This window comes from Oenanthe melanoleuca, chromosome 20 (genome assembly GCF_029582105.1).
Source record: "Oenanthe melanoleuca isolate GR-GAL-2019-014 chromosome 20, OMel1.0, whole genome shotgun sequence".
NCBI classification, from domain to species: domain Eukaryota; kingdom Metazoa; phylum Chordata; class Aves; order Passeriformes; family Muscicapidae; genus Oenanthe; species Oenanthe melanoleuca.
The window spans coordinates 6,012,922-6,036,760 of NC_079353.1; the positions used below are offsets into that span (position 1 = coordinate 6,012,922).

A 23,839-nucleotide genomic window follows, 5' to 3' on the forward strand; every position below is an offset into this window, starting at 1 on the left:
GGAGGCCACGCCTCCCAGCCACTAAAAATCTTCAATCAGAATTTGCAAGCAACATGCTGATAAGAAGAAGCCAGGCTCCCTTCATCCTGCTGCTGACAGAGCTGCTTATTTTATATTACATATTTATTGGATGCAAAATTTCTGTGCCACCATCCATCTTCCTGACCCGTTCTTAGACAGCACCGACCTCATTGGAGGCTGCTCCAGAAAAGCCCAGGACAAATCCTGCTGCTTGAGATTGAGCTGCAGCTGCAAGTGTCTGAGTGTAGGAACAGAAATCTCCCCAAGTTACACTGAACTGACTTGGGAGACACACATGCTCTGTTCTTAAGTGGAAATTTGTGTTCCTCCTTTCTGCTGATGATCAAAATTGCTGAGGTCTAAATATTAGTTTGTGCTGAGGAGGCCTGACTCTAAAGGAAAACTGGTTTCTGGAAAGAACAGCTGCTTGACTGGGATGTGGAAGGAGAAACAAGTAGGGGGAAAAAAAGCAAAATTAAGGTGAATTCTCTTTAATTAGACTGTGTTACTCTCAGAGCATACACAAAGCTGAAAGGAAGTCACAGAGAGAGCAGCACCCAGCCCATTTCCCTGTCACCTTTAGACTGTTCTGCTCCTGCCCTGCTCAGCCCCTTCTCCTGGCAGATTCCCCACTGGCCAGGTGTCCTTCCCCACCTCTACTCTCCACATTTCCATCATTGCCCTCCAGCTCCTTCTCCTGCCCTCGCCTCCTTTGGGACCACGTAATTCCCTTTCTTCATTTATACTCTTACCTTGAAGGTATTTTTAGCCCGTGACCACAGTTGCCCCTGAGCCTTCCTTTTCCTAGACTCTGTAAATTTAGCTCCCTTAGTCATCCCTCACATCTCCCAGTGCTCACATTGTTCCTCCTGACCTCCTTGGGTTTCCACCTCCTCCTGCACCCACAAGGGCCAAAGCTACACTGCCAAATTTCCATTACCCCAGTGCTCTCTGACCTCATCCCCCAGGACAGGGCTGCTCCAGGACCTCCTCCCACACCTGATGGCCACCAGAAGCTCCTTGGGGATGCCTACTCAGAGATGGAGAGCCTCCTTCCAGTGTCCCAAACCAGGGCTGTGCTCTCCACAATACACAACTTACAGCAGCAAAACCAAGCTTGGTCTCACCGGGGAGCTCTTCCAGCCTTGCCTGGTTTCAGGAGCTTGGAATCCAGCTCAGGACTGGCTCTGCTCCCAGTAAAGCACCTCCCAGAGCCATAACTGCATCCTGGCTCAGACCCAGTCCCACAAAGCCCATTAGGTGCTTTGTTCCCATTCAAGCACCTGCCTCCCACTGACTTCAAAGCTGAATCGAAACCTGCATGAATATTTAGGCACTGGAGGCTGTCATCCCAAAGAAACAAGCCAGTGCTGAAATAGCTGATTCTGACATATCATCTCTGCAAGGAGGGGCACAGCAGATTGCTCTGTGCTTTATCCCAGAGAAGGGAAACCAGCTCAGATAAATAGGATCCAAATGGTGCTGGGTGTCCTGGGCTGGGAGGGACCTTCCAGAGCCCAAGCTTGGGGGCATAAAAGGGTGTTGGTGTGTAGGGCAGGAGATGAGGGGACTCCAGCTCTGTTGGGGCTGGGGAGCTCTGCTGGATCAGAGGGAGTCTCTGAAGGAGATAATCCCATCAGATCTTGTCCCAGGGATGGGGTGTTCCTTAGGGAAAAGCAGGGAAAAGTGGTACAAGGCACTGGTTGGGAGGGTCCCTGCCAGCAGGAGGGAGCAGCATGAGGAGATGCAAAACCTGCATGGAGAAAAAAATTACTTTCTTTTTTTTTTATGCAAAAGCTTTTTTTTTTTTTTTCAATTTTTTTCCTTCTTTCTGAAACATCAAAAATCTACAGATTTGGCAAGCAAGAAAACCAAACCCAATTGCTAAAATGCTGTAAAGCTTTAAGGTTAATTATTTTACCTCTTCATTACTGAGAGAGAGATTAAAAAAAAAACCCTTCCAAATTAAGAAAAACTGCTTTCCATTTTTTCAGTGTAATCTTTTTTCCATTTCTAAAATGTTAAAGAAATTACATTAGATTTTGATTTTAGTTAGGAGGGTAGCTTTTGATCCATGCTTCAGGTTGAAAAATGGAAGTATTCTGTTGGGAAGCTGCCAGGCAGACGTGGCTGTCTCCATGCTCCTGCCTCTGTCACAGCATTCCATGTGTCATCTGCAAAGAAAAACTCTTGAAGTAACTAAATTTGTAGTTTCTCTACACTGTGGGCTTTTGCTGCAGGCTTTCTTCAGCCTTTCAGCCAGGACCCCTGGGAAATCAAAAGAACGTTAAAGGGCAAGGGTTTATGATTTATTTATCTTTAACCTGAGGTCTTAAGGAAAGCTGGTGTATGTGCATCTGCATCTCTCTTCCTTAATAACTGCAGAGCTTTTGGGCAATTTTCATCTTCTTTATTAAAGATAGGGGGAACATTTCAGATTGCTTTGAGTGAGGATATGTGATGAGAGAGAGAGAGGACAGAAATCTCACTGCAGGAAATGGTGATGCATGGACACGCTAATAATGGACATCAGAGAACCCACAGGACATTATTCGAAACACAAATCCTTGGGGAAATGGACACCCCTGGTTCTACTGGTCCTGAAATTCCCTCTTTGTGAGCTCACTCTGGATCCTGTGTGGGAAGCACCTGCTAAACATCTTGGGTGTTGGACAAGGCAGGATCAAGCACGCTGGACAAGTTTCCCCAGGAAAAAAGCGGGTGCTGCTCCTGCAGGGTGACATTTCCTCACTTCCAGCCTGATTTTCATGCAACTCCTGTTTTGTTCTCCCAACTTTGCCTTGCTCACGCTGTTCCTGTCCTCTGGGCATTCAGCTGTGCCCTCAAAACCTCTCATTCAGCATCTCTGTGTGCGGGCAGGGCAGGGAGGCAGCTGTAAAACCGAGCTGTGTCTGGAGCCTGACAGGAGCTGTCACAGCTCAGCTGCCGGGGACACCGCGGACATGTCCAGCTCCTCCTGGAGATGTGCTCAGCCCCAGTCCCGCTCTGCCCTGCTCCCCGTGCGGGTTTCTGGGCGGGGAGGACCCCAAAGCTGTGGAGCAGCCAGGCGCGGCTCTGCTGGGAGCGCTCCGAGCATCCCGGCGCGGTCCATCCACCTCAGCGCCCCGCCCTCGCTGTCACCGCATCCTCAGGGCGAGAATTCCGCGCTGTGCCCTTGGACGGGATCTTCTCACCGCTCTGGCAGAGGTGGCAGGGCTGGCACAGACCTTCCCGTGTCCCCTGCACTCCTGCCCCACGCCAAAACCCAGCTCAGAGCCTGAGCCAGGTGACTGCTGTCACACCCATCACATTCCCACTGATATTTGGGGATCGACCTCTTCTCTTTCCCCTGCTTGTGTCCCCATCCCAAAGCCTGCCTGCTGCCAGACTCATCACTCTAAGTGCTTGGCTGTGGCTGGCCAGGACTGCAGAGAGCATTTAGCAGATATAAGGCATGAGAACAGTGCCAGACTCGGGGTGATTACAAATCATTCAGACTAAGCAAAACCAGGCCATCCTAAATTTGTAGGCAGCAAAGGAGTGTTTGTGAGCAGAGCTGAAATGAGTTATTTGAAGATACTGCAGTACCTCTACATAAAGCATCAGAGCAGTGGCCAAATGGTACCCGAGGCAGAAGGGAGGGTCTGGCCCAGAGCTGCACCCTGGGCTGTGCTACAGCTCCAGTTTCTCTTCAGCTCAGCAGTATCTCTGCACAGGGTAAAGCCCAGGCCAAGAGGAGGATGGGACGTGCTGCATTGCCCTGGCCAGAGCTGCTGCTTTGTGTTCCCCTGGCTGCAGATGCGCCTGAAAATGTGGATCTCACACTGGGGAAATGCAGAGGGAAATGTTAAAGGAAATCAGTCAAAACCTCCTGGGTTTGGCCCTTGGCATGTTACAAAATATTGGGGGAGACCCTGGCTCCCCACCCTCCTCTCTGAATTTGTACCTCTGGGGCCAAGGGTGAAGGGGGTATGATGGAAGCAGGATGGAGACATGAGACCCACCCAGGCATGGATGTTCTCTGCCCTGATCAGCCTTTCCCCAGCTTCTGGTCTGGCCCATCCTCTGTGTCCCAAGAAGTTTCAGTCCGAGGTTTGTGTCCAGCCCCAAGGACACAAAGCCCAGGGAGAATTCCTCATCCCCCCTGGGCCAGGCCCTGCCCAGGCTGTGGGGATGGCCCCAGCCCCATCTGCTCTGACCTGGGTGCCCAACACCGAGCAGATCTGCTCAGGAAAGAGGCCAAGCCCAGAGCAGACAGAGGTGATTCACACCAATTCTGGATGGAGAGTGGCAGTGCAGCTTTGCAAGGGGAAATGTGCTGTGCAGTTGCCCAAGGAGAGGAGAAGCATCTGCTGGGACACAAGGGAAGACATTGCTCAGTGATGAAGTCACTTTCTGAGGTCATGTAGTCACTTTGTGCTGCATGTGCACCATTCCCACTGCTAGCACAGATGATTCAGCATCTCCATCACCAGCAGGACCCCTCTTGAGTGGTGTCCTCTGGGAATTCTGGGCAGAACAGCACCTCAGCCTCCTTGGCATGTCAGTGGCATTGCTTCCAAGGCAGCAAAAACAGAATGGAGGTCAGAAGACCTTAGTTTGGTTTTTTCCCCTGGTGGGGTGTGTTTTCAAACGCAGTGTAAATTCTTCAGATGTCACCAAGACTTTTGAGTCAGCATGACACAGGCAGGACCTCAGTGCCTGTGTGGGGTTAAGGTTCAGCAAAATCTGGTGACAGATGATGGAGCCATGGGAGAGGATCTGCCCTGACTGGAGAGGTTTTCTGTGTGCCAGTGACCTGTGGCCTGTGCTGGGTCTCTGCAGGGACCTGCCCAGGCTGACAAGGGGTTGTGGCTGATTTTTTAACTCCCCTCCAAGTGCAGAAGGGCAGCAGGAGGTTCAAATTCCCCCAGCTCAGCATCTGCAGCTTGGGTTCCACTTGCAATCTTGCAAAAGCCTTATAAATTTTTTAGAGCAGCCCCAAACGCTTGCTGAGTTGGCCAATCAGCTCCAGTGGATTAAGAAAACTTACTTTAAATTATTAACAGCACACAGGCAGACAGGAGGGTAGAGGTGGGAAAGGAGAAGCCCTCACTCCTGATTCCAGTGGATGCCACAAGAGCAGCCAGCACCAGGCTGGGGCTTGGCAGAGGTGTCCAGTCACACCTCGAGGCTGGTCCCATTTGTGGGATCTTCCCTTCTCCATCAGGAGCCCCCAGCAGGCAGCAGGGCCATGCTGTGCACAGGGGTGATGTCCCATTTGGAAGCTGGCTGCTGGTTCCCATCCAGCCCACCCTCCCCTCCTCTTCCAGGCCCTTTGGGCTCTCTCCTCTTGAGCAGCTGATCCCCAGCTGCACAGCAGAGCCAGCCCTGATGTTTTTCGACTTTCCTACAACCTCAAGTAACTTTCTCTCCACCAGCTATAATTTTCAGGAAACGCAATCACATTTGCACACTCTGGTCGCCAAAGAAATGGCAATAAGCACTTTGCATCTCCCGAGGTTATTCCTTCTGCTCTGGGCACGCTGCCTGCCTGCCAGGCTCAGGGACAGGGTCTGATTTCCTCTGTTCCAGGAGGATTTTGTCCCTGTTTCCACGAGATGGCACCGATGAGGCTGCTATGGGAGGCGGCCACTGCGACACCTTCAGGGAGGGCTGCGATGGAAAATGACTCCAAAACAATAAATTCCCTATGAAAAAATGACTCTGAGCTCTGGGTTTTGGCATCCCAGCACACCTGGGCATGGCAGGGAGGAACTGGAGGAGAAACGGTATTTTAAAATTTTATTTAAAAATAAATGGTATTTTATAAATGGTATTTTAAAATGGTATTTTTAAATGGTATTTTTAAATGGTATTTAAAAATTTATCACCTGCCAGGGGTCACACACATCCACTTGCTCTGACACTGACGGCTCCAAAATTAGCTTGAGCTCACTGCAGGCTCTGCCAAAATCCACCTGTGGTCCAGGTCAGGGGGCTCCTGGGTTGTTTATCATTTTGGTAGGACCTCAGAATGGATGATGTCAAACTAAGGGCATCATTGCTTGTGTGCCTGCAAGCCCCGTGGGGCCAGGCAGTGATTTGTACATGGTGGGTTGTAGTCCAATCCCAAAACACAATGGATTCAAACCCAAGGTTTGGCTGGAGGCAGATTGTGGCTTCATTGATACTGTGTTGAGATGCCCGAAATTCAGCATATTTTTCTTTTGGGAACCTCATGCTTTAAAGTGGGTTTAAATAACAATATTCTGTCTCAGTAAAGATCCTGACCCAAACCTCCTAAAATGGGGGATATTGCTGCTGCTGAGATCTCATTTCAGGCACCACTTCTTCCTGCTCCTGCAGATCACCTGGGCTGCCAACCCACATTGAAATGAGGCTGAAAACTTGGCTCTGCTCTGAGCCATGAGCAAGTCTGAGTTAAATCCTCTGGGGTTTATATTTTTGCTGTTCTGCAGTTCCATCATTAATTACCTCACCACTTGTGCAGTGCTACCAGAGTATCTTTCACAGCTCCCCTGGCATATTTCTATGGAAACGTAGCCATGGTTTTGTCAAGCCTGTTTTTGCTTTTAAAATAGTGAGAGAGGTGCAGGGTTTCTGCTTTTCCCTGTCCCCCACCGGGCCCCAGAGCTGTCCCCACTGCTGCTGTGCCAGGATTCCATGGGGCACCAGGGAGCTGGAGGTTCCTGTGGGAGGGATATTCCCACTGGAGCTCCCGTTGCTGCTGATTTTAAGGATGCAGGAAGGTCATGTACATGAGGATGTTCTCCTGCTTGGAAATACCCAGGAAGAGGCACAGGCTGTCTCAGGGAAAACGTGCCTCAGGAGCTGGGAAATGCAGGAGGAGCTGGAGGATGAGATTAAACCATCAGTGGAAAACAGCCTTCTCCCGTGGCTGGGCTGTGCCCGCAGGGATCCCCAGATCCCCTTCCAATCTGTGGCAAGGACACTGCACTTCAGAGAGCCCAGACACTGCAGAGACCTTGGGAATCAGATTGATTTCTATGGGTGAAGCTGGTGGATGAGGGGTGTGTGGAGAGGGGTGAGGAGCCTTGGTGGCCTGTGCAGTTTTGGGGATCTTGGCCCAGGGAGCCAGTCCCAGTGTCTGTGGGCTGCCAGATGCTGACATGGGATGGGCAGAATTTTGGGGGAGCAGGCAGGGTGAGATCATGCAGAGCTCTCTGTAACTCAGCTGCATGCCAGCTCCTTGAGGCTCTGCCTGGGGACACTCAGCACTGCGGAACATCAGATGTTAATTAGGATCATTAAGGGCTTTGTGACACAAACAGGAATGATGATGCTTGTGCCTCCGGAGCTCTCCGGGGAGGGCTTCTCGTGATGCTGCCCTTCACAGAGACCTGTAGGGCCATGTGCTCCCAGCACTGCCCCTGAAAGACGAGTCACGGGCACAGACAAGCTCAGCACGCTGCTAATGCCTCCTTCAGGGAGGAAACATCCCTTGGAAACGTCCCTGGAATGATGCAGTGGAAGCGCAACTCTCACACCACCTCCCTCCTCCCTGCCCTGTTGTACCACCTACTGCTCCTCCTCACACTCCTGGTCCCACTCAGTCCCCCTCACTGCTCCTGGCTCTGGCTTTTTGGTCAATCCCAACCACTCAGCAGCCCTTTGGACTGGGACAGCTGCACTGGCTGGAGCTGGGAGAGCTGCACACCTTGCCTGTGATGGGAGTCAAGACACTGCTCTGGGTGAAGAACGTGAGTTCCAGGGCTTCTTGTGAGACCTGAGCTATGTGTGGGCTTCAGTCAGGAAGGAATATTCCTGTTGTGTTGTTTGGAAAGGGCTGGAGATCCACCATGTAAGGCAGAGCAGTGTATGGGGAGAGAAGGCAGTGTCAATCACTGCTCCCAAAATGATGGGAATGACAAAGGCCAAAGGGATCCTGCTCACCCTTACAGGAGACACAGGGCACCCTATCTTCCTTTCTCTCACGTAGAAGCTCAATTTAAGCCTATTTTGCAGGAAAAAAATATAATAAAGACCCTTAAAAATATTTTTGAGACTTGCGCTGGGTAAGGAGAGCCTCAAAGCTGCTGTGAGAGCTGTTGCTGCTTCAGGCTGGGGGAATCACCTGGGTCAAGGGGTGCAAGCTGGGGAAGGGCTGAGTGCTGGCTGACACCTTCAATATGGGCTCCCAGCCCTCCTCCTTCCTCCTTCTGTCCATCCCAGGCCCTCCTGTGCCCATCCCCACCATCTACTCTGAGTGAGACTACACAGCCCCCAGCCAACCCAGCCCCTCTCAGAAACAGACGCACACACACACAGCTCCACACTTTTTGGGTTGGTTGGTTTGTTTTGGTTTTTTTTTGGGATGGGGGGTTTGTCTGGTTTTGGTTTGGTTTTTTTTGTTTGTTTTTTTTCCCACGGTGGATGTTGTACCAGTTTTATTGGTAAAATTAACATGAAGCCTCACAAACGCTGGAACATGCTTTTCCTTTTAAAGAATTTCCACTGGACCTTAATGGTGAGCATCCAGTCGTTGACATATAAACTCTTACAAGCTGATGTGCACACGTGCGCCCGGGGGAGACGGTGGCAGCGTCCTGGTGTCAGGGATGGTTTCTGCGCGATGCACTGCGAGCCCACGATTCATTTGCCAGCCTTCTGGGCCTTCTGGGCAGACTTGGTGACCTTCCCAGCCCCACCACTCTTCTTCTCCACGTTCTTGATGACGCCCACGGCCACGGTCTGCCGCATGTCACGGACAGCGAAGCGGCCTGAGGGACAGACAGGGGACAGATGCCAGTGGGACACCAGGGCTCATGGTGCCAGGTGTTATCCCTGCCCTTGGAGCAGGTTCCTGCAGGGACAAGCCCTGAGCTATCAACCCTTGCTAGTCCTGATGCCCCCCTCTATTTTAATTGCTGTTTTTTTAACTTAAAACCCATCTCTTCTCTGCAAGCACTACCAAAGCTTCCAGGTGTGCGACATCAGCCTGGTCTAGTGGAAGGTGTGTCTGCCCATAGCAGGGGATTGGAACAAGATGGCCTTTAATGTCCCTCCCAATCCAAACCATCCTAGACTCAAGCATGGCACTTCCCTGCATTAGTGGCCTCCACTGAGCAAACTTCCCTCTTTCTTCTCTTGACCTTGTTTCAGGGCAGAGAGAAGAAAACTGGAAAATGTTTCTGTGTTCAGTATCTATCACGCTTTAGTAACCATAAAGGAAAGATGTTGTTGGCCCCAGAGGGAAAACCCAGCCTTTGGAAACCCATCATGGCAGCACATGGGGAAGCAAAAAACACCCTCATCTCCCTCCCCATCCAGCTGGGAGAAGCTCAGCACGTCTGGGGTGAGCTCTGCACCCCCAGAGCCCTCAAGCTCCTCCACAGACCTCCAAAGAGCCGTTCCCTTACCGAGGGGTGGGTACTGGGAGAAGCTCTCCACACACATGGGCTTGCCAGGGATCATCTCCACGATGGCTGCATCACCCGACTTCAGGGACTTGGGGTTGTCCTCCAGCTTCTTGCCGGAGCGCCGGTCGATCTTCTCCTTCAGCTCGGCGAACTTGCAGGCGATGTGCGCGGTGTGGCAGTCGATGACGGGCGAGTAGCCGGCGCTGATCTGGCCAGGGTGGTTCAGGATGATCACCTGGGGGGCAGAGCAGCGTCAGGGCGTGGCTGGGAGCTGGGGATGGTGGTAACGGGGCGTGGTGAGCCCCGCTCACCTGAGAGGTGAACTGCGCCGCCTCCTGCGGCGGGTCCGACTTGCTGTCCCCGCAGACGTTCCCGCGGCGGATGTCCTTCACCGACACGTTCTTCACGTTGAAGCCCACGTTGTCGCCGGGCAGGGCCTCGCTCAGCGCCTCGTGGTGCATCTCCACGGATTTCACCTCGGTGGTGATGTTCACAGGGGCGAAGGTGACCACCATGCCAGGCCGCAGGATTCCGGTCTCCACGCGGCCCACGGGGACTGTGCCAATCCCTGTGGAGACAAGGACAGAGAGCACAAGAATTCAATTGCTTGCTAGGGCCCTGGGCCAGAACCTTCATTCAGCAAAAGCAAGATTTCTCCAGTGGTTGTCACCAAAGAACGTGCTTGCTCCTTGCCCAAAACCCTCAAGTTCTCAGCAGATCAACACCGGAACCTTGAAAATCACTATGAGTCCACCCTTCCTACTCAAAGTTTTGTAAAAAAGAAGTAAGCCATAGTCAGAAAGTCCAGAGCAATCTGCATGCCCCAGAAGTTCTTCTCCTGGAGCAGCTGTGGCATCTCCTGCATGGAGGACTGGGACATCCCAGCATGTGTGCAGCAACACTGTCCACATCCCTGATGGCCACACCACCAGCTGTGACAGAGAATGAGGGTGGCTCATTAAATGGCTGGGATCTTTCACACCCTGTGTCACCAGGAGACTTTGGGAAAATTCCCCTTTGGAGGCAGGTGAAGAATGATTGACAGAAACAACACTGAAAAGAAGCTGAAGAGGTTGGATGGACCCATCTGTTCCTCCACAACCACCCTGCTCCACCACCTCCCCTCTTCCCATGGTGTCTGTCCTCCCCAGGGACTTGCCTCCCAGTAAAACCAGATCCCTTTGCCCCAGCGAGCTAGGGGAAGACAGAGACCTGCTCACCACCTTTCATCTCCACTGCAAACAGCAGCAGCCTGCATTAAAAACCCAGCTAAACCCCATGTTCAACCCCTGCAGTGCGTGTGTCCTTGGAAAAGGGTGGGAAAGGGCTGGAAAAGGCTGTGCCTGCCTGATCCAGCAGCCAGGGAGTCAGCAGTGCTGTCCACTTATGCCAGCAGGTCAGAGAGCTCACAGAGTATTTATAGCTGGGCCAAGTGTCCCCATCACCTCTGCAGAGGGAAGGGGACAGGCGTCAGCCACGGCTCCCTACATGGCTGGCACAGCTCGGCAGGAGGAGGTGCTGATGATGGACACCAGCATTTGGGAAGCTTGGCCAGGTCACAGCCAAGCTGCACCAGCTTCAGTGGCCCTCCCTGCTGGTCTTGTCCCTCAGCTGGGTCACAGAATGTTTTCTGCTGCCTCCAACTTGCCTGGCTAGCCATGACCTCTGGGACACACCAATTTGCAGCCGTTTTGGCATCATGTGTTCCCTGGGGAGAGCTCACAAAGCTGCTGCTCATTCCTGGTTCCTGGGCACCTTTGGGCATGTCCACCTCCACCCCAGACAGCCCAGGCTCAAATGGGACCTTTGCCCAGAAGCTACCACCCTTTTCTCCAACATTATCTCTGGTTTGAAGAGTCAAATCCCTCCAGTTTCCCAACAGCTGGAAATGTCATTCCCAAATTTCTACAGAATGAAGACTCCAGGTAAGGCAGAGGAGTGGCAAAGCTCACCTCCAATCTTGTAGACATCCTGGAGGGGCAGGCGCAGGGGTTTGTCTGTGGGGCGGGTGGGGGGCAGGATGGTGTCCAGGGCCTCCAGCAGGGACACCCCGCTGGCATTGCCTTCCTTGCGCTCCACCTTCCAGCCTTTGAACCAAGGCATCTGCAAGAGAGCAGCAACAGGGAACCATAGAACCACAGCATGCTTTGGGCTGGGTGGGACCTCAAAGTCCATCTCATTCCACCCCTCTGCCATGGGCAGGAACGCCTTCCACGAGACCAGATTGCTCCATGGCCTTGAACACTTCCAACATGCACTGATGTAAATCCAGAGGGAAACCCAGGGGCATGTCCCAGCAGGACATGCCACGTCCTGGCTTTACCAGGGGCTGGGGAGCTCCTTCCACCCCACCATCCCTGCAGGCTTATCTGCTCCCCTTTGCTCAGTCTCCCTCTCTCTCTTCTAGAAACAAGCAAGACATCCATTACCAGGAGAAGAAGGATGGGAGTGGTTAAAGCCAGCAAACACACAGCCCCCATTTCCAACACCACCCCACAGGCACTGCACCAGCTGCCTGGATCCCACCCTCCAGGAATGCTGCCTGCAGCACAGGGACCACGGGGTCTGCAGCCAAGTCCCAGCCTTCAGTCCTGCTGCTCCAAGGTGAGCCCCAGAGAGATGCTTCTGCCCACTCTCTCCTGCTATCATCCCTCCAGAGTCTGGATTCTAAACCCTGGCTTGGGAGGATGCTGGAAATCCAGCTGCCAAGAGACAGGATTGCTTTCCACAGATGTTCCCCTCTCCTGCCCTAAAGTGGTTTTTGAAATTAAAAATTGCCAAGAAAAGAGGCAGAGAGGGGTGGAAATGTGCTCGGGTACCATGGTTAAATGCAGGGAACTGCAGTGCTTTATTGGGGTGATGCTGTACACCTGGATGTTGTAGCAACACCTGGAGCTTGCTGGCAAGAAAAAAACTAGTCCTGGGTCTGAGACAACCCTAATAGAACAAGCAGAGATCAGTCTGCAAGGCCATCCCCCTGCCTCTGCACAGAGAGGCTTAGACAGTATTTTCCCATTCTAATGCCAAATGCTTCTTGTTTGTCCCAAATCCATCACACATCCACACTTTGTGCATGTGGCTTTTTTCCCCTTAGCACCAACACCAGTGGCACAGTGCAGTGGGCATGGGGGGCTGGGGTGAAGCAGGACCCCAAAGTGCCCCCAGCTTCTCAGCCATGCCTGCAGGATGTGGATGCCAGGGCTGGTTTCCTGTCCATCAATCTGCACCAGCTTTGGCAAGGAGAGGGATGCAGCCAGGGAACTCAGCTTGCATCCAAAGCATTCAGGTCAGCCCCCTTCAGAGGGTCACATCTGACATCAGTTGTCTTTCCTGGTGGCAGTGGCAGAGGAGCCTGGGGACACTTTTGCAGTGGGTTCTTCCCAGGGCACTGCAGCTCTCGCTGTGCAGCCAGACCCAGAGCCAGGCAACAGCTTGGCAAAATGAAAACTGCATCCAGGCAGTGAGGGAGCCTCGTGTGATGTGCAGGATGACTCAGACCTCCCCCCATCCTGCTGTCACATGGCCCAAATGCCAGGCAGGGACCTGTGCCAGCAAATGCCTGGTGGCCACCTGCCCACAGGCTCTGCTCTCGAGGATGATGGCCACCAAGCTCCTGTCCCTCTGCCCCACACAGCTCTGGCACACAGGAGAATGACAACCTCTACCCATGACACCTGGCTGCCACCTGACACCATCCCTCTCTCCAGGGCACTTCTGACATGCCAAGAATCAGGTAAAGATGAACTTAGACACCTTCTGGGAACAAATCTCTGAAAAAGCTCAGCATGGCCTCAGGGTGAAAGTGTCTGCAAAACCTGGTCTGTGCTGCCTCCTATGGCCACTCAAATAAAACCTCTGTCATGTATTCCCCAAATCTGCTCCCCAAAGAGCAATTCCTACTCTACCACTCCTATGGCAAAAGCAGGATCTGACCAAATCCTGCAGACAGGCAGGCTCCAGCTCCCCAGAATAACAGATGAGCTCCAGCTCTTTTACACACAGAGATTATTTTACAGAGCAGGCACCTTTCCCTGATTTTGCCCAGCCCATGAGCACCTGAACACCCTCACACACCAGTGCTCAGGCTGCAGTCCCAGGCAGCCACAGGGGCTGGGTGTGTTTGGGTTGCAGCATCCCATGGGGTGAGAGTGGAATGGCCCCGTCCTACCAGCTGGAGCAGCACAAAGCTGCTTCACAGAACACCCCACTTCCCAAAATGCTCTCAAATGCCAAACTTTGATGGAAGCACAGCCCAGCTGTAATTTTTGCAGTTGGTCCTGGGATTCTGTGCAACAGGGATGTGGGCTGGAGTCTCCCACACAGAGCCGGCTCCAGGCTGATGTACCACCACCCTCCCCTTGCTCAGAGGCAGCAGGAGCTGCAGGGACACTGTGGCTCTAATCCCCACTTTCTGATAAGTCCCCTGACACACAGACAAGTCACTTGACTGCCTTGTGCTTCAGTGAAACCTGTCCAGAAATTACAAGTGAAAATAATCAGAGCTTTTTCAGGCGAGAAAGAGAGAAGAGACATCTACACCAGGTTCCTGCTTAAGCTTTCCCAGAGGTGGTGCAATATGAGGAGGAGGAGTCTGTCCCTCAGCCCTCTCCAGCAGAGCTCATCTGTTCCAGACCAGGCCAGGTTTTCTTCCCAGTTCCCTAGCTCAGGCAGAACCCAGGAGCCTCCTTAGGTCAAAGGAGAGAGTTGTTTCACCCCCTGCCTTCTCCCAGGCAGCCCATCACACTGGGAACCTGCCCTGGACCCCTCTGGAGAAAGGGGGCCACAGAGCCCCTCCTGCTCCCCTCTGCTGCCTATTTATAGAATTGTTCAGGATCATCTTCCCAGCCCAGCAGCTGCTGACATTTGGAGCCTGCCTGATTTGCAGCACCCAGGAACCACGGGGCTGGGTTTGGCATGGTCCTGGCTGACCTTTATCCCAGCTCTGCTCTCAGGGAACAGGAATCTCCCAGGCACCCCAATAATTCCTTCCTTCCAAGCCATCCCAAGTGAGCTGCCTTTCCTGTGTGAAAACACACAACTGTGTGAGTTTGCATTGCAGCACTCCCTTCCTCAGCCTGTGATCCCTGACCTCCCTCTTGCTGCTGGACTCATGGATTGCCTCCCTCATCACAGAGCCCTGCCCTAATCCTCAGGTGATGTCCTGAAGTCCCCCTAAGCATCAAATTTCCCATTGGTTTCACAAGAGATTCCTGGGGTGTCTGGTCTGAGCAACTTGCTCAAGGTCACACAGAAGTCACCAGGAGAGCAGGGACCTTCCTCTAGCCAGAATTTTCCAGCTCATAATTTTTTTAAAAAACTAACCCTGAGGTTAAAACAACAAAACCAGTGTCAGAATAATAAGTGTTATGGGCAGCCTGTCTGCCAAAAACCTCCATCCTTCTTAAGCTCTTCCTTCTGTTGTATGAATGGATGGCACAGCCCCACCCAGAGCACCCTGCCTTTGTCTCCCCACCACCCCAAAGGTGCCACCTCAAAGGGATGCTTAGGGAGCTGTGGTTTTAGCATGGGAACCCTGGTACTTTCTGAAGAAAATGTCACCTTTAGGAGTGGGATCCCAGCAGTGCAAGTGGAGGTTTGGCCAGTGCAGTGACACAGAGCATCCATGGCAAAGGGCACCTGAGACCCAGCGTGAGGGAGCCTGGCTGCACTGTGGGAGCTGCTCCAAGCCTGACCCCAGATTGTGTTATTCTCAGAAAACAATGCCCTAAAAACACACACCCTGCTCCTGCTGAGAGCGACAATTGCTGCTCTAATGCCACCATCAGCTCTGACAAGGCAAAAACTTCAAATCCTGGCCCAGACAGACCATCCCCTGAAGATGCTCATGTTAGCTGCTGGTGTGCCTGGCCTGGGCACAGCCATGAGCAGTGACCCCAGTCACCCTGCCTGGAGCCAAGCAGAGCTCCCTGACACAGGCAGCACGGGCAGGGTGCTCAGCAGGTCGGGAAATGTTTGCAGAGCACCGACTTCACCTTCAGCCCTGGCCAGGATCCTCAGGGTGAGAAGGAGAAGTGCAGCAGCAGGCACACTTACATTGGGAGAGGGCTCCAGCATGTTGTCCCCGTGCCAGCCCGAGATGGGCACGAAGGGCACTGTGGCGGGGTTGTAGCCGATCTTCTTGATGTAGGCGCTGACCTCCTTGACGATCTCGTCGTAGCGCTTCTCGCTGTAGGGCGGCTCTGTGGAGTCCATCTTGTTGATGCCCACGATGAGCTGCTTCACCCCCAGGGTGTAGGCCAGCAGGGCGTGCTCCCGGGTCTGCCCGTTCTTGGAGATGCCGGCCTCGAACTCGCCCACGCCGGCAGCGACGATCAGCACGGCGCAGTCAGCCTGGACAGAGCAGAGGCACTGCTGCACGGCCCTGGGGACGCCCCTGAGGGCTTTCAGGGAGCCACAGATGACTCCCTGCCAGCTGCTACCCACAGCTGCTCATCTGCCTTAAAACTGAGCCAGCTGTGCTGTTTCAGACTTGCCGACCCCACATGGGTCTGCACCGTGGGTGGGACACCCGTGTGGATCCCTCCTGGATGCAGCACTCTGACCAGGACCTCATCTTGGTCATCTACAGACAAGGTTTCCCTTAAAACCCTACTGAAGTCTTGCAAAAAAAAAACTCCCTGGGTGATGGGTGTGACTCCAGCCATGGAAACCGTTCCCAGATTACTTTTGTACAAAAACAGACATCAGAAGCTGCCTGGGTTTGGCAGAAAGCCATGCCCAGTCCAACTGGCACCTCAATGGAAATCTCACTGGGCATGTATTGGGGTCACCCAGCACCTACCACTCACAGGGACATGCAGGAATATCCCACAACACAATCCCACCCTACTCAGGAAGGGTAGGCCATTAGGTTTGGCAATATAATGTGAGACAGACAGCAGTTTTGAGAAAAAGGAAGGAGAAAAATCTGTGGAGCCTTCTTCATCCAATAAAACCTGGTAGATTGTTGGAAGTTTATTGTATATCTCATTTGGCTGAGGCTAAAATAGTTACACACACAAAGTCCTGTAGCTCACAGCATCCCAGCTCCCAGAAGGAACAAATTCATCCCATCTTCTCATGTGGGTGGAAATGGGGTGGGCAAACCACCTCTTTGTGCCCAAAGCCACCCTTTCTCCCAGATAGGGTGGAGAAACCACCTCTTTGTGCCCAAAGCCACCCTTTCTCCTAGGTAGGGTGGAGAAACCACCTCTTTGTGCCCAAAGCCACCCTTTCTCCCAGACACCCAGGGAGGTGCAGGGTGCTGGGTGCCCTGGTGCCACCCAGTCCCTTGGGTGGACCCAGCTGAACACTCCTCTCTCAACTCCCCACCTCCAAAAGCTCTAACAGCACCTGCACCACCCTGAGCTTGTGCACAGGCCCCAGCCTCCCCCTCCAGCAGCCCCCCATCCCCTGGGCCCCATCTCTCACCTGGGAGGTGCCAGTGATCATGTTCTTGATGAAGTCCCTGTGGCCAGGGGCGTCGATGATGGTGATGTAGTACTTGGTGGTCTCAAACTTCCACAGGGAGATGTCGATGGTGATGCCACGCTCGCGCTCAGCCTTCAGCTTGTCCAGCACCCAGGCGTATTTGAAGGACCCCTTCCCCATCTGGCCAACACAGAGGCAAGAACGAGTGAGAAACCCAAGCTCCCACCCTCCAGGGCGCTTCCCAAGCTGACACTGCAAATATTTAAAGGTAAAATTCCCTACAATCAGTGAGAGCTGTGGTCTATTTGCTAATAAATACAGGTGAAAGGAGATATTGCTCTCAACATGCTCCTCAACAGGATGCAGGAGAGGCTGGAAGAAGAGCCATGAAGTGAATTTGTGAGTGGGGCTGGGTGGGCAGATCTGGAGGCAGCAACCCATGAGGTCTCCTCCATGAAACAGCATGGTCCTGCAGGATTTCCTGATTGGAAATCCTGTACAGAATATTGGAAAGCTGCTTCTTGCCACACTAAATGTCTCTGACAGGATATTTGTATACTTATCCCATTCCCTAATGCTAATGGAGTTATTGAAAAATGTCTGTTTATGAGATTTATTTTATTTTCCATGGTTTCACAGAGATGGACACACAGGGACGTGGTCTAGTGGGCTTGGCAGTGCTGGTTGGACTCAATAATCTTAGAGAGCTTTTCCAACCTAAATGATTCTCTGATTCTGTAATTTTAATCCATGACTCAGACCTGTGAGGCAGCTGATTAGTGGGAAAGGGCATTGCTCCATGAGTGAGCCTGAAGCTGGCAGGGGTGGAATGGGTTAAAAGAAAATGAAATGAGAAATGGTTGCTACGAGCAGAAAAGAAACGTGATTGATTTTTGCCACAGAGAGTGCAAATTCACAGGAAAAGCTACTGTGAGCTGCAGCCAGACCAACTGTCGTTGCCAAATGGCCAAAATCTCAGCCAACATTGTAATGCAGGAAATCACGCTGGGGGAGATTAGCTCCAGTAAATCTTCCTGCCCTGTGATAAAGCACATTCCTTGGTAAAACCACAGTGGCACTTCTGAAGGGCCTTCTCCTGTGGGTTGGAGCCCTTTGACGTCACTGCACCAGGGAGAGCTGGATTTCCCCCCCAGCATGGGGGCCGTGCTCCCAGTTTGAACTGGGATCCTGCCAAAGGGCAGATGGGGCAGGACAAGCCCCCCCTTGCTGACCACACTGTGTGTGGGGCAGTCAGGGGAGCCTGGCCAAAGCAAGGGGTTAAAATGGGCTGCAGCCAGCAGCTCTTGGCCTCATGGGGTTTTTAGGGGGTTTTTAGGGGGTTTTAATGTAAAGAAAGGAATTTAGGTCATTTGCAGATGATTTAACGGTCTCCTATTGCTATGCAAGGTCAGAGCTGTGATAGCCTGCTCCCACCCATCCATCCATCCATCCATCCATCCATCCATCCATCCATCCATCCCCCCATTCCCTGCAATCACAGTTTCTCATGGCCATTATCAATCACTGGTCAGAGGGAAGCACTTCCCCATGGCAGGTACCACACTCCAGTGATGAGCCTCCCCAGGAAAGAGAGCACAGCATCACATCCAAACCTGCCCTGCCCACACCATGCCTGGGGGCTGGTCTGCTCTGTCTCCCACACTCCAGCCCAGCCAGCACAAGGAATTAATGGTGACATCCTGTTTCATAACAGCTGAGTGCTGCGATGACTTTGCAGCTTGCTCTGGAGGATTATGGGCAAAATCCTAAAGCCAGGGGCAAGATTTCCCCTCCTCAGAGGGGACAACAGGTCAAGCAGGTGATGCATTGTCTCCTCTGGGAAGCTGTGAGCTCTCACTGGGATGGAAAAATCCAGAATCAAGTCTCTGCTCCTGAGCATCTTCCTGACACTGGATTTAGCAAGGAGGTAGAGCAGGAGCTTGGAGGATTTTAGAATCACAAAATGGTTTGGGTTGGAAAAGACCTCAAAGCTCATCTTATTCCAACCCCTCTGCCATGGACAGGGGCATCTTCTACTAGACCAGGTTGCTCCAAATTCCATCCAGCTTGGCCTTGAGCACTTCCAGGGATAGGGGGGCAGATTAACCCTTTCTAGCACGCACATCAAACTCCCCCTTTCAGGGAACAGGGAGGAGTCATCAGAGTGTGCTCATTTACTGCTGGAAATGGAGATACAGCAGGGAATGGTGCATTTATGCATTAATAATGGGCTCTTCTTGGGCAGGAGGTCAATCAGCACACCCCACAGCCTTTCCCCCATCAGCAGCACACCCCACAGCCTTTCATCATCCCTTCTGGATGGAGAAACTGAGGCACAGAGTGGACCCCTGGCTCTCCCACAGCAGCTGAGTGGGAATCAGCACCTTCTTGCCATCAGCCATGTCCACACACACAGCCAGCTGCCCATCACGTGAGACCCCCCCAGAGCTCGCCATCACACGTAATGTGAAGACAAATGAGATCCTTTATTTAGCAAACAGTTTCCCTCCTTTCACGGGGTGTATTCAGTTACCCAGAGCTGGTGTTGAAAAACCCAGGGTATTATCTAGCTCTGCACAATACCTTCCCTGTTCAGTGCCAGAAATAGCCTGAATTTCCCTGATCGAACCCCAGCGGAGGGACAGCTTTCTATTTGGAGGCCACAAATACTGATTATTTAATTTTTTTAAAAACAGAACAACTCTTCTTTCAGAGATACTGTTACCTCTGCCCTTGAACCAAAAGGAAAAAAGGGAGAAATCCTCGCTCTTTTCTCTTCAATAAAATAACAGATCCTGGGTTTTTTTTGTTGGCCTGTTGGGTGCACGCAGGCCTCCATTTCCTGTGAATGCCACCTAATGGAAGCAAACCCTTCCCCAGCCCTGCATCAGAAAATGGAGTCTGTAAGCTCAGTCAATAGGCTATTAATAGCAGCCTCCAGTGCCCGCAGATCCTGGCAAGTCAGTGAAAGTGTCTGTTCAATTAAAATCACTGCAATCGCATCGACGACAACCTTATCATGCCTTATCTGATCTTATGGGTAAAGGGGGCATTTATGGAAGGATATCAGCAATCATTTTAAACCAGGGGAGAGGGATCATTTTGTATGAAGGACGAGGCTTTTTGGCTTAAGGATGAGAAAAAAAGGCTGAAAGTGAGGCAGGAAAAGAAGGGATTTAGCTCAGATGCTATTGGCAAATTAAAAAGGTTAAGACAGACAGCAAAATGTGAAATCAAAAGTGGCAGTCCTGTAAAAATTTTTTTTTGTTGTTGGTATTTTTTTGCTTGTCAATAAAATGTGAAATCTTGACCAGGAAAAAAAAAAAAAAAAAAAAAAAAAAAAAAAAAAAAAGAAAAAAAGAAAAAAGAAAAAAAAAAGAAAAAGAAAGAAAGAAAAAAAAAAAAAGGGATATCTGCATTCCTGGAGCGATGACGACAAGCCATCTCTGAGTGACAGCAGCTGCCCTATGGATAACACAGCCAGGCTGTTCCCGGCTCACCCACCTCTCCAGAATTTACCATCATTAATTTCTCAGGACTCCCAACTGACATTTTTCTTCCCAAGACTGTTTCTTCCTCTTTAATCTTAGGGTTTGCCACATTACAGGTGGTGCTTTGCTGCGTGGCAGCTTCTGAATGCATGCATGATAAAATTGTTATAAATGCCACCATTGCAAGGATCAAACAAAAGAATTTAACTCAAATGCTCAGATTTCCAGCCAGTTTTCTGTATCACAGGCTGCCATTCTCACTACACACCAGACCACCTGCCTGAGGAAAACGGGAATGAGGCTTTTTAACTGGATCAAATGAATGGTCCAGCTGATGCTGCATCTTGTCCCCAGCAGGCACTGGAAACTGATGCTTCAGAGTGAAATTCAGGCAGCCCTGACCTATGCAGTGAGGGATTATCAGGTTTTCTCCCCTCATGCACCATATTTAGAAGGAATTTCATGCCTTGAAATGGTTTGTGGCTTTTCCAGAATCCCGGCGATTACTGCTGGTTCCCTAACCCATCCTGCAGACCTCGCCGTGCCCCTGCCCTCATTAGCAGCCGGCAGCAGGGAGTCCCCCAGCTCCGGAAAAGAGGGTGGCGAGCGCCCAAATGGCCTATTTTCCCAAGGCCAGAGGAGTCGGGAAGACCCAGGGGTGCAGAGGGAGAAAAATAGGTGGGAACAAAGGGAGGAATGGAAGGTAAGAGAAGGGCAGCCCCAGCAGAAGCGGAGAATTGGGATGCCGGCGGGGATGAGCGCGGAGCATCCCCGCGGGTGGGAATGCGGGGTGGGGGCGGGCGGAGGGGCGGGCTCCTCACCTCGGCAGCCTCCTTCTCGAATTTCTCAATGGTCCGTTTGTCGATGCCCCCGCATTTGTAGATGAGGTGCCCGGTGGTGGTGGATTTCCCAGAGTCCACATGCCCGATGACCACGATGTTGATGTGCGTCTTCTCCTTCCCCATGCTGCTGGGCTACGCGGGGCTGGCCGGGCCGGTGGGAACGCTGCTGCCTTTTGGGGGAGGCTGCGGGGGAAGAGCCGGGCGTGTCAAAAAGAGCCCCCCTTTGTGCCAGCCCCCCCTCCCAGCCCTTCGGGAAACGCTGTCCTTCCCTCGCCCCACCTTCCCGCTGGACCACGCACCCGGGGGTGCCCGGCCCGTCTGGCAGCTCTGTCCGCGCTGGGTCAGAGCCAGCCCAGCCGGGCTATTTCGGGCTGCCACGTCCAGCCTCCAAGTCTCAGCAAGATGCCGTGGTTTTCGGCTTCTTGCCCTCCACCGCCCTCTCGGAGACCCCCATTTCCCAGGGCTGCGTCATCGATGCTCCGAAGGTGCCCTTCCCTCCCTGGAAAACCTCCCCGCGACTCAGGGCTGCTCCCGCCGCCTTCTCGCTCTTTCCAAACCCGAGGGCATCTCCTCCATGGCGTGGGTGCCCTGGGAGGAGCCGAGGGTGCCCTCACCACTCCCCAGCTGGGCACAGTCCAGGTGACAACAGAGTGTCTGCAAAATGGGGGGGGACAAAAATAGCCCTCGCCTGCTCCCCCGAGCAGGGCTGCGAACAGCGGCGCTCCTCTGAGCCTGCACTTGGGGGGTTTATTATATTTTGCTGCCATGAAACTGGATGGAACAGAGGGAGGAGGCTGAAAACGCAAACGGATATAGCCGGAGAGCTGTCCTGGCATCTCCCGGCGTTGCCATGGCTCTGCAGCTGCACACAAACCGGGCACAATTAGGAGCTTTAATCTGACGTCTAATAAAATCCAATTTCACGAATCTGCCCATAGAAGTAAAGGAGGTCAGGAGGAGTTTGCTGCTCTAATAGCGATTCAGTCATGCGGGTGATAACATTCCCAGCCAGAAGGTTCCCTGGGCAGCGGGAGCGCGGCTGTCCCGTCCCTCCTGCCCTTGAACCCAGCCAGCCCGGATCTGGCCATTTTGTGGCTGCACTGCGATGCCCGGAGCTCGCAGCCCTGGGTGCGGGTCCCTCTGTCCCCTGCAGACCCCTGGCACACGGGGGGAGATGCAGAATCGCTTTTGGAGTTGGGGAATTTTTTTTTAATTTTTTCCCCAAGGAGCTAAAGGCATCCCTACCCATGGCAGGGGGGTCGGAACGTGATGATCTTTAAGGTCCTTCCAACCCAAATCATTCGAGAATTCTATGATTCTAAAGGCAGGCTGGGGGGAGGGGGGAGCTGGGGGGATTATCAGTTTTTCCTCCTCATGCACAACACTCAGAAGGATTTTCACGTCCCGAAGCACCACGGCTTGCGCGTTATTTCCCACCTGCGCCAAGACGCACCTGCGGGATGAAGGAATGGTCCAGCCCCATCCCTTCCCTCTGGGGTACCCCCACCCCAGGGGCTGACAGCACCCACGCACGGGGGGGACACTGATCCCCCCGGGGCAGGACACCCCCCCGCAGCCCCGCTGTCCCCCCACCCCGCCGGGGTCCCGCAGCTCTTACCGGGGCGGCGGTCGGGGCGGCCAGAGGCTGCCGGCTTGGGCTCCGCCGGCTTTATCTCCGCGGGAGGGGCCCACCTATCGACGGCGGCAGCGCAATGCAGCGGCCCCCCCGCACTACGGCAATGCGGTACCGGCGGGGGAGGAGGAGGAGGAGGAGGAGGAGGCGCGGGGGGGACGGGGGAGGAGGAGGAGGACGAGGAGGAGGAGGAGGAGAAGGAGGGAGAGAAGGGGGACTGGGAGGGAATGGAAGGATGGGAGATAAAGGGATGGGAGGAAGAAGATGGAGGGATGGGGAAAATGGAGATGTGGGGAGAGATGGAGGGGTGATGGGAAGGTGGAAGGATGGAAGGATGAAGTCAGAGGGAGACGGCAAGGTGGAGGATGGAGGGATGGGAGGAAGGTGGAAGGATAAAAGATGGAGAGACAGGAGACATAGAAGGTGAGAGGGAGGTGGAGAGATGACACAGAAGGATGGAAGGATGGAGAAAATGGAGGAGAAATGGAGAGGTGGAGGGGTGGAAAATGGAGGGATGGGAAGATGGAGAGATCTAAGACTGAAATCAGAGGGAAACAGCAGGATGGAAGGTAGAGGGGTGCAGAAAAGATGGGAGGATAAAAGATGGAGAAACAGGTGAGACGGAAAATGAATACATGAGAAGAAGATGAAGAGATGGAGATGGAGAGACTAGAGATAGAGGGATGGGAGGAAGACAGGCAGACAGAGAAAAGGGGTTTTTGGAAGACAGGGGAAATGATGGAAGTGCTGGCCCAGGGGGACTTGTGGACACCCTGTGGCAGCCTGGGAGTGAAGGGCTGGGCTGGGCTTGGAGGGGCCACCAAATCCACATGCCTTGCTCTGGCCCCAGTGCGGGTGCAGAAGGGCTGTGCTCCCACGGGGGCTGGGAGGAGAGAGATCCCTGCAGGGCACAAAAACCACCCTGGGCAGACCTGGGGGCACTGCCCCACATCTCTGCCTCTCTGGGAACCCATCAGCCCAGGAGCAAGAACAAAGCAAGGGACAAACAGAGCAAAACAGGTCTCTGCACCTGCAACA

The 23,839-nt window shown here is 53.0% G+C and overlaps 1 protein-coding gene across 3 annotated transcripts; it reads right to left on the minus strand.

Annotated features, from left to right (window-relative positions):
• Positions 1–8,417: 8,417 nt before the first annotated feature.
• EEF1A2 (eukaryotic translation elongation factor 1 alpha 2) lies at positions 8,418–23,581 on the minus strand. Of its 3 annotated transcripts, none has more exons than XM_056507097.1 (8): positions 22,787–23,581; positions 21,148–21,351; positions 16,836–17,015; positions 15,459–15,755; positions 11,357–11,507; positions 9,716–9,972; positions 9,405–9,639; positions 8,418–8,765 (listed from the first exon to the last, which is right to left on the minus strand). In XM_056507097.1, exons 2-8 carry the CDS (start codon positions 21,289–21,291, stop codon positions 8,638–8,640), a joined length of 1,392 nt encoding a protein of 463 aa, XP_056363072.1. In that variant the 5' UTR covers positions 21,292–21,351; positions 22,787–23,581; the 3' UTR covers positions 8,418–8,637. The 3 variants fall into 3 exon arrangements, with proteins under 3 accessions (XP_056363072.1, XP_056363073.1, XP_056363071.1); XM_056507098.1 differs by lacking the exon at positions 22,787–23,581 and adding an exon at positions 21,468–21,935; XM_056507096.1 differs by lacking the exon at positions 22,787–23,581 and adding an exon at positions 21,448–21,762.
• Between the last annotated feature and the right edge of the window lie 258 nt (positions 23,582–23,839).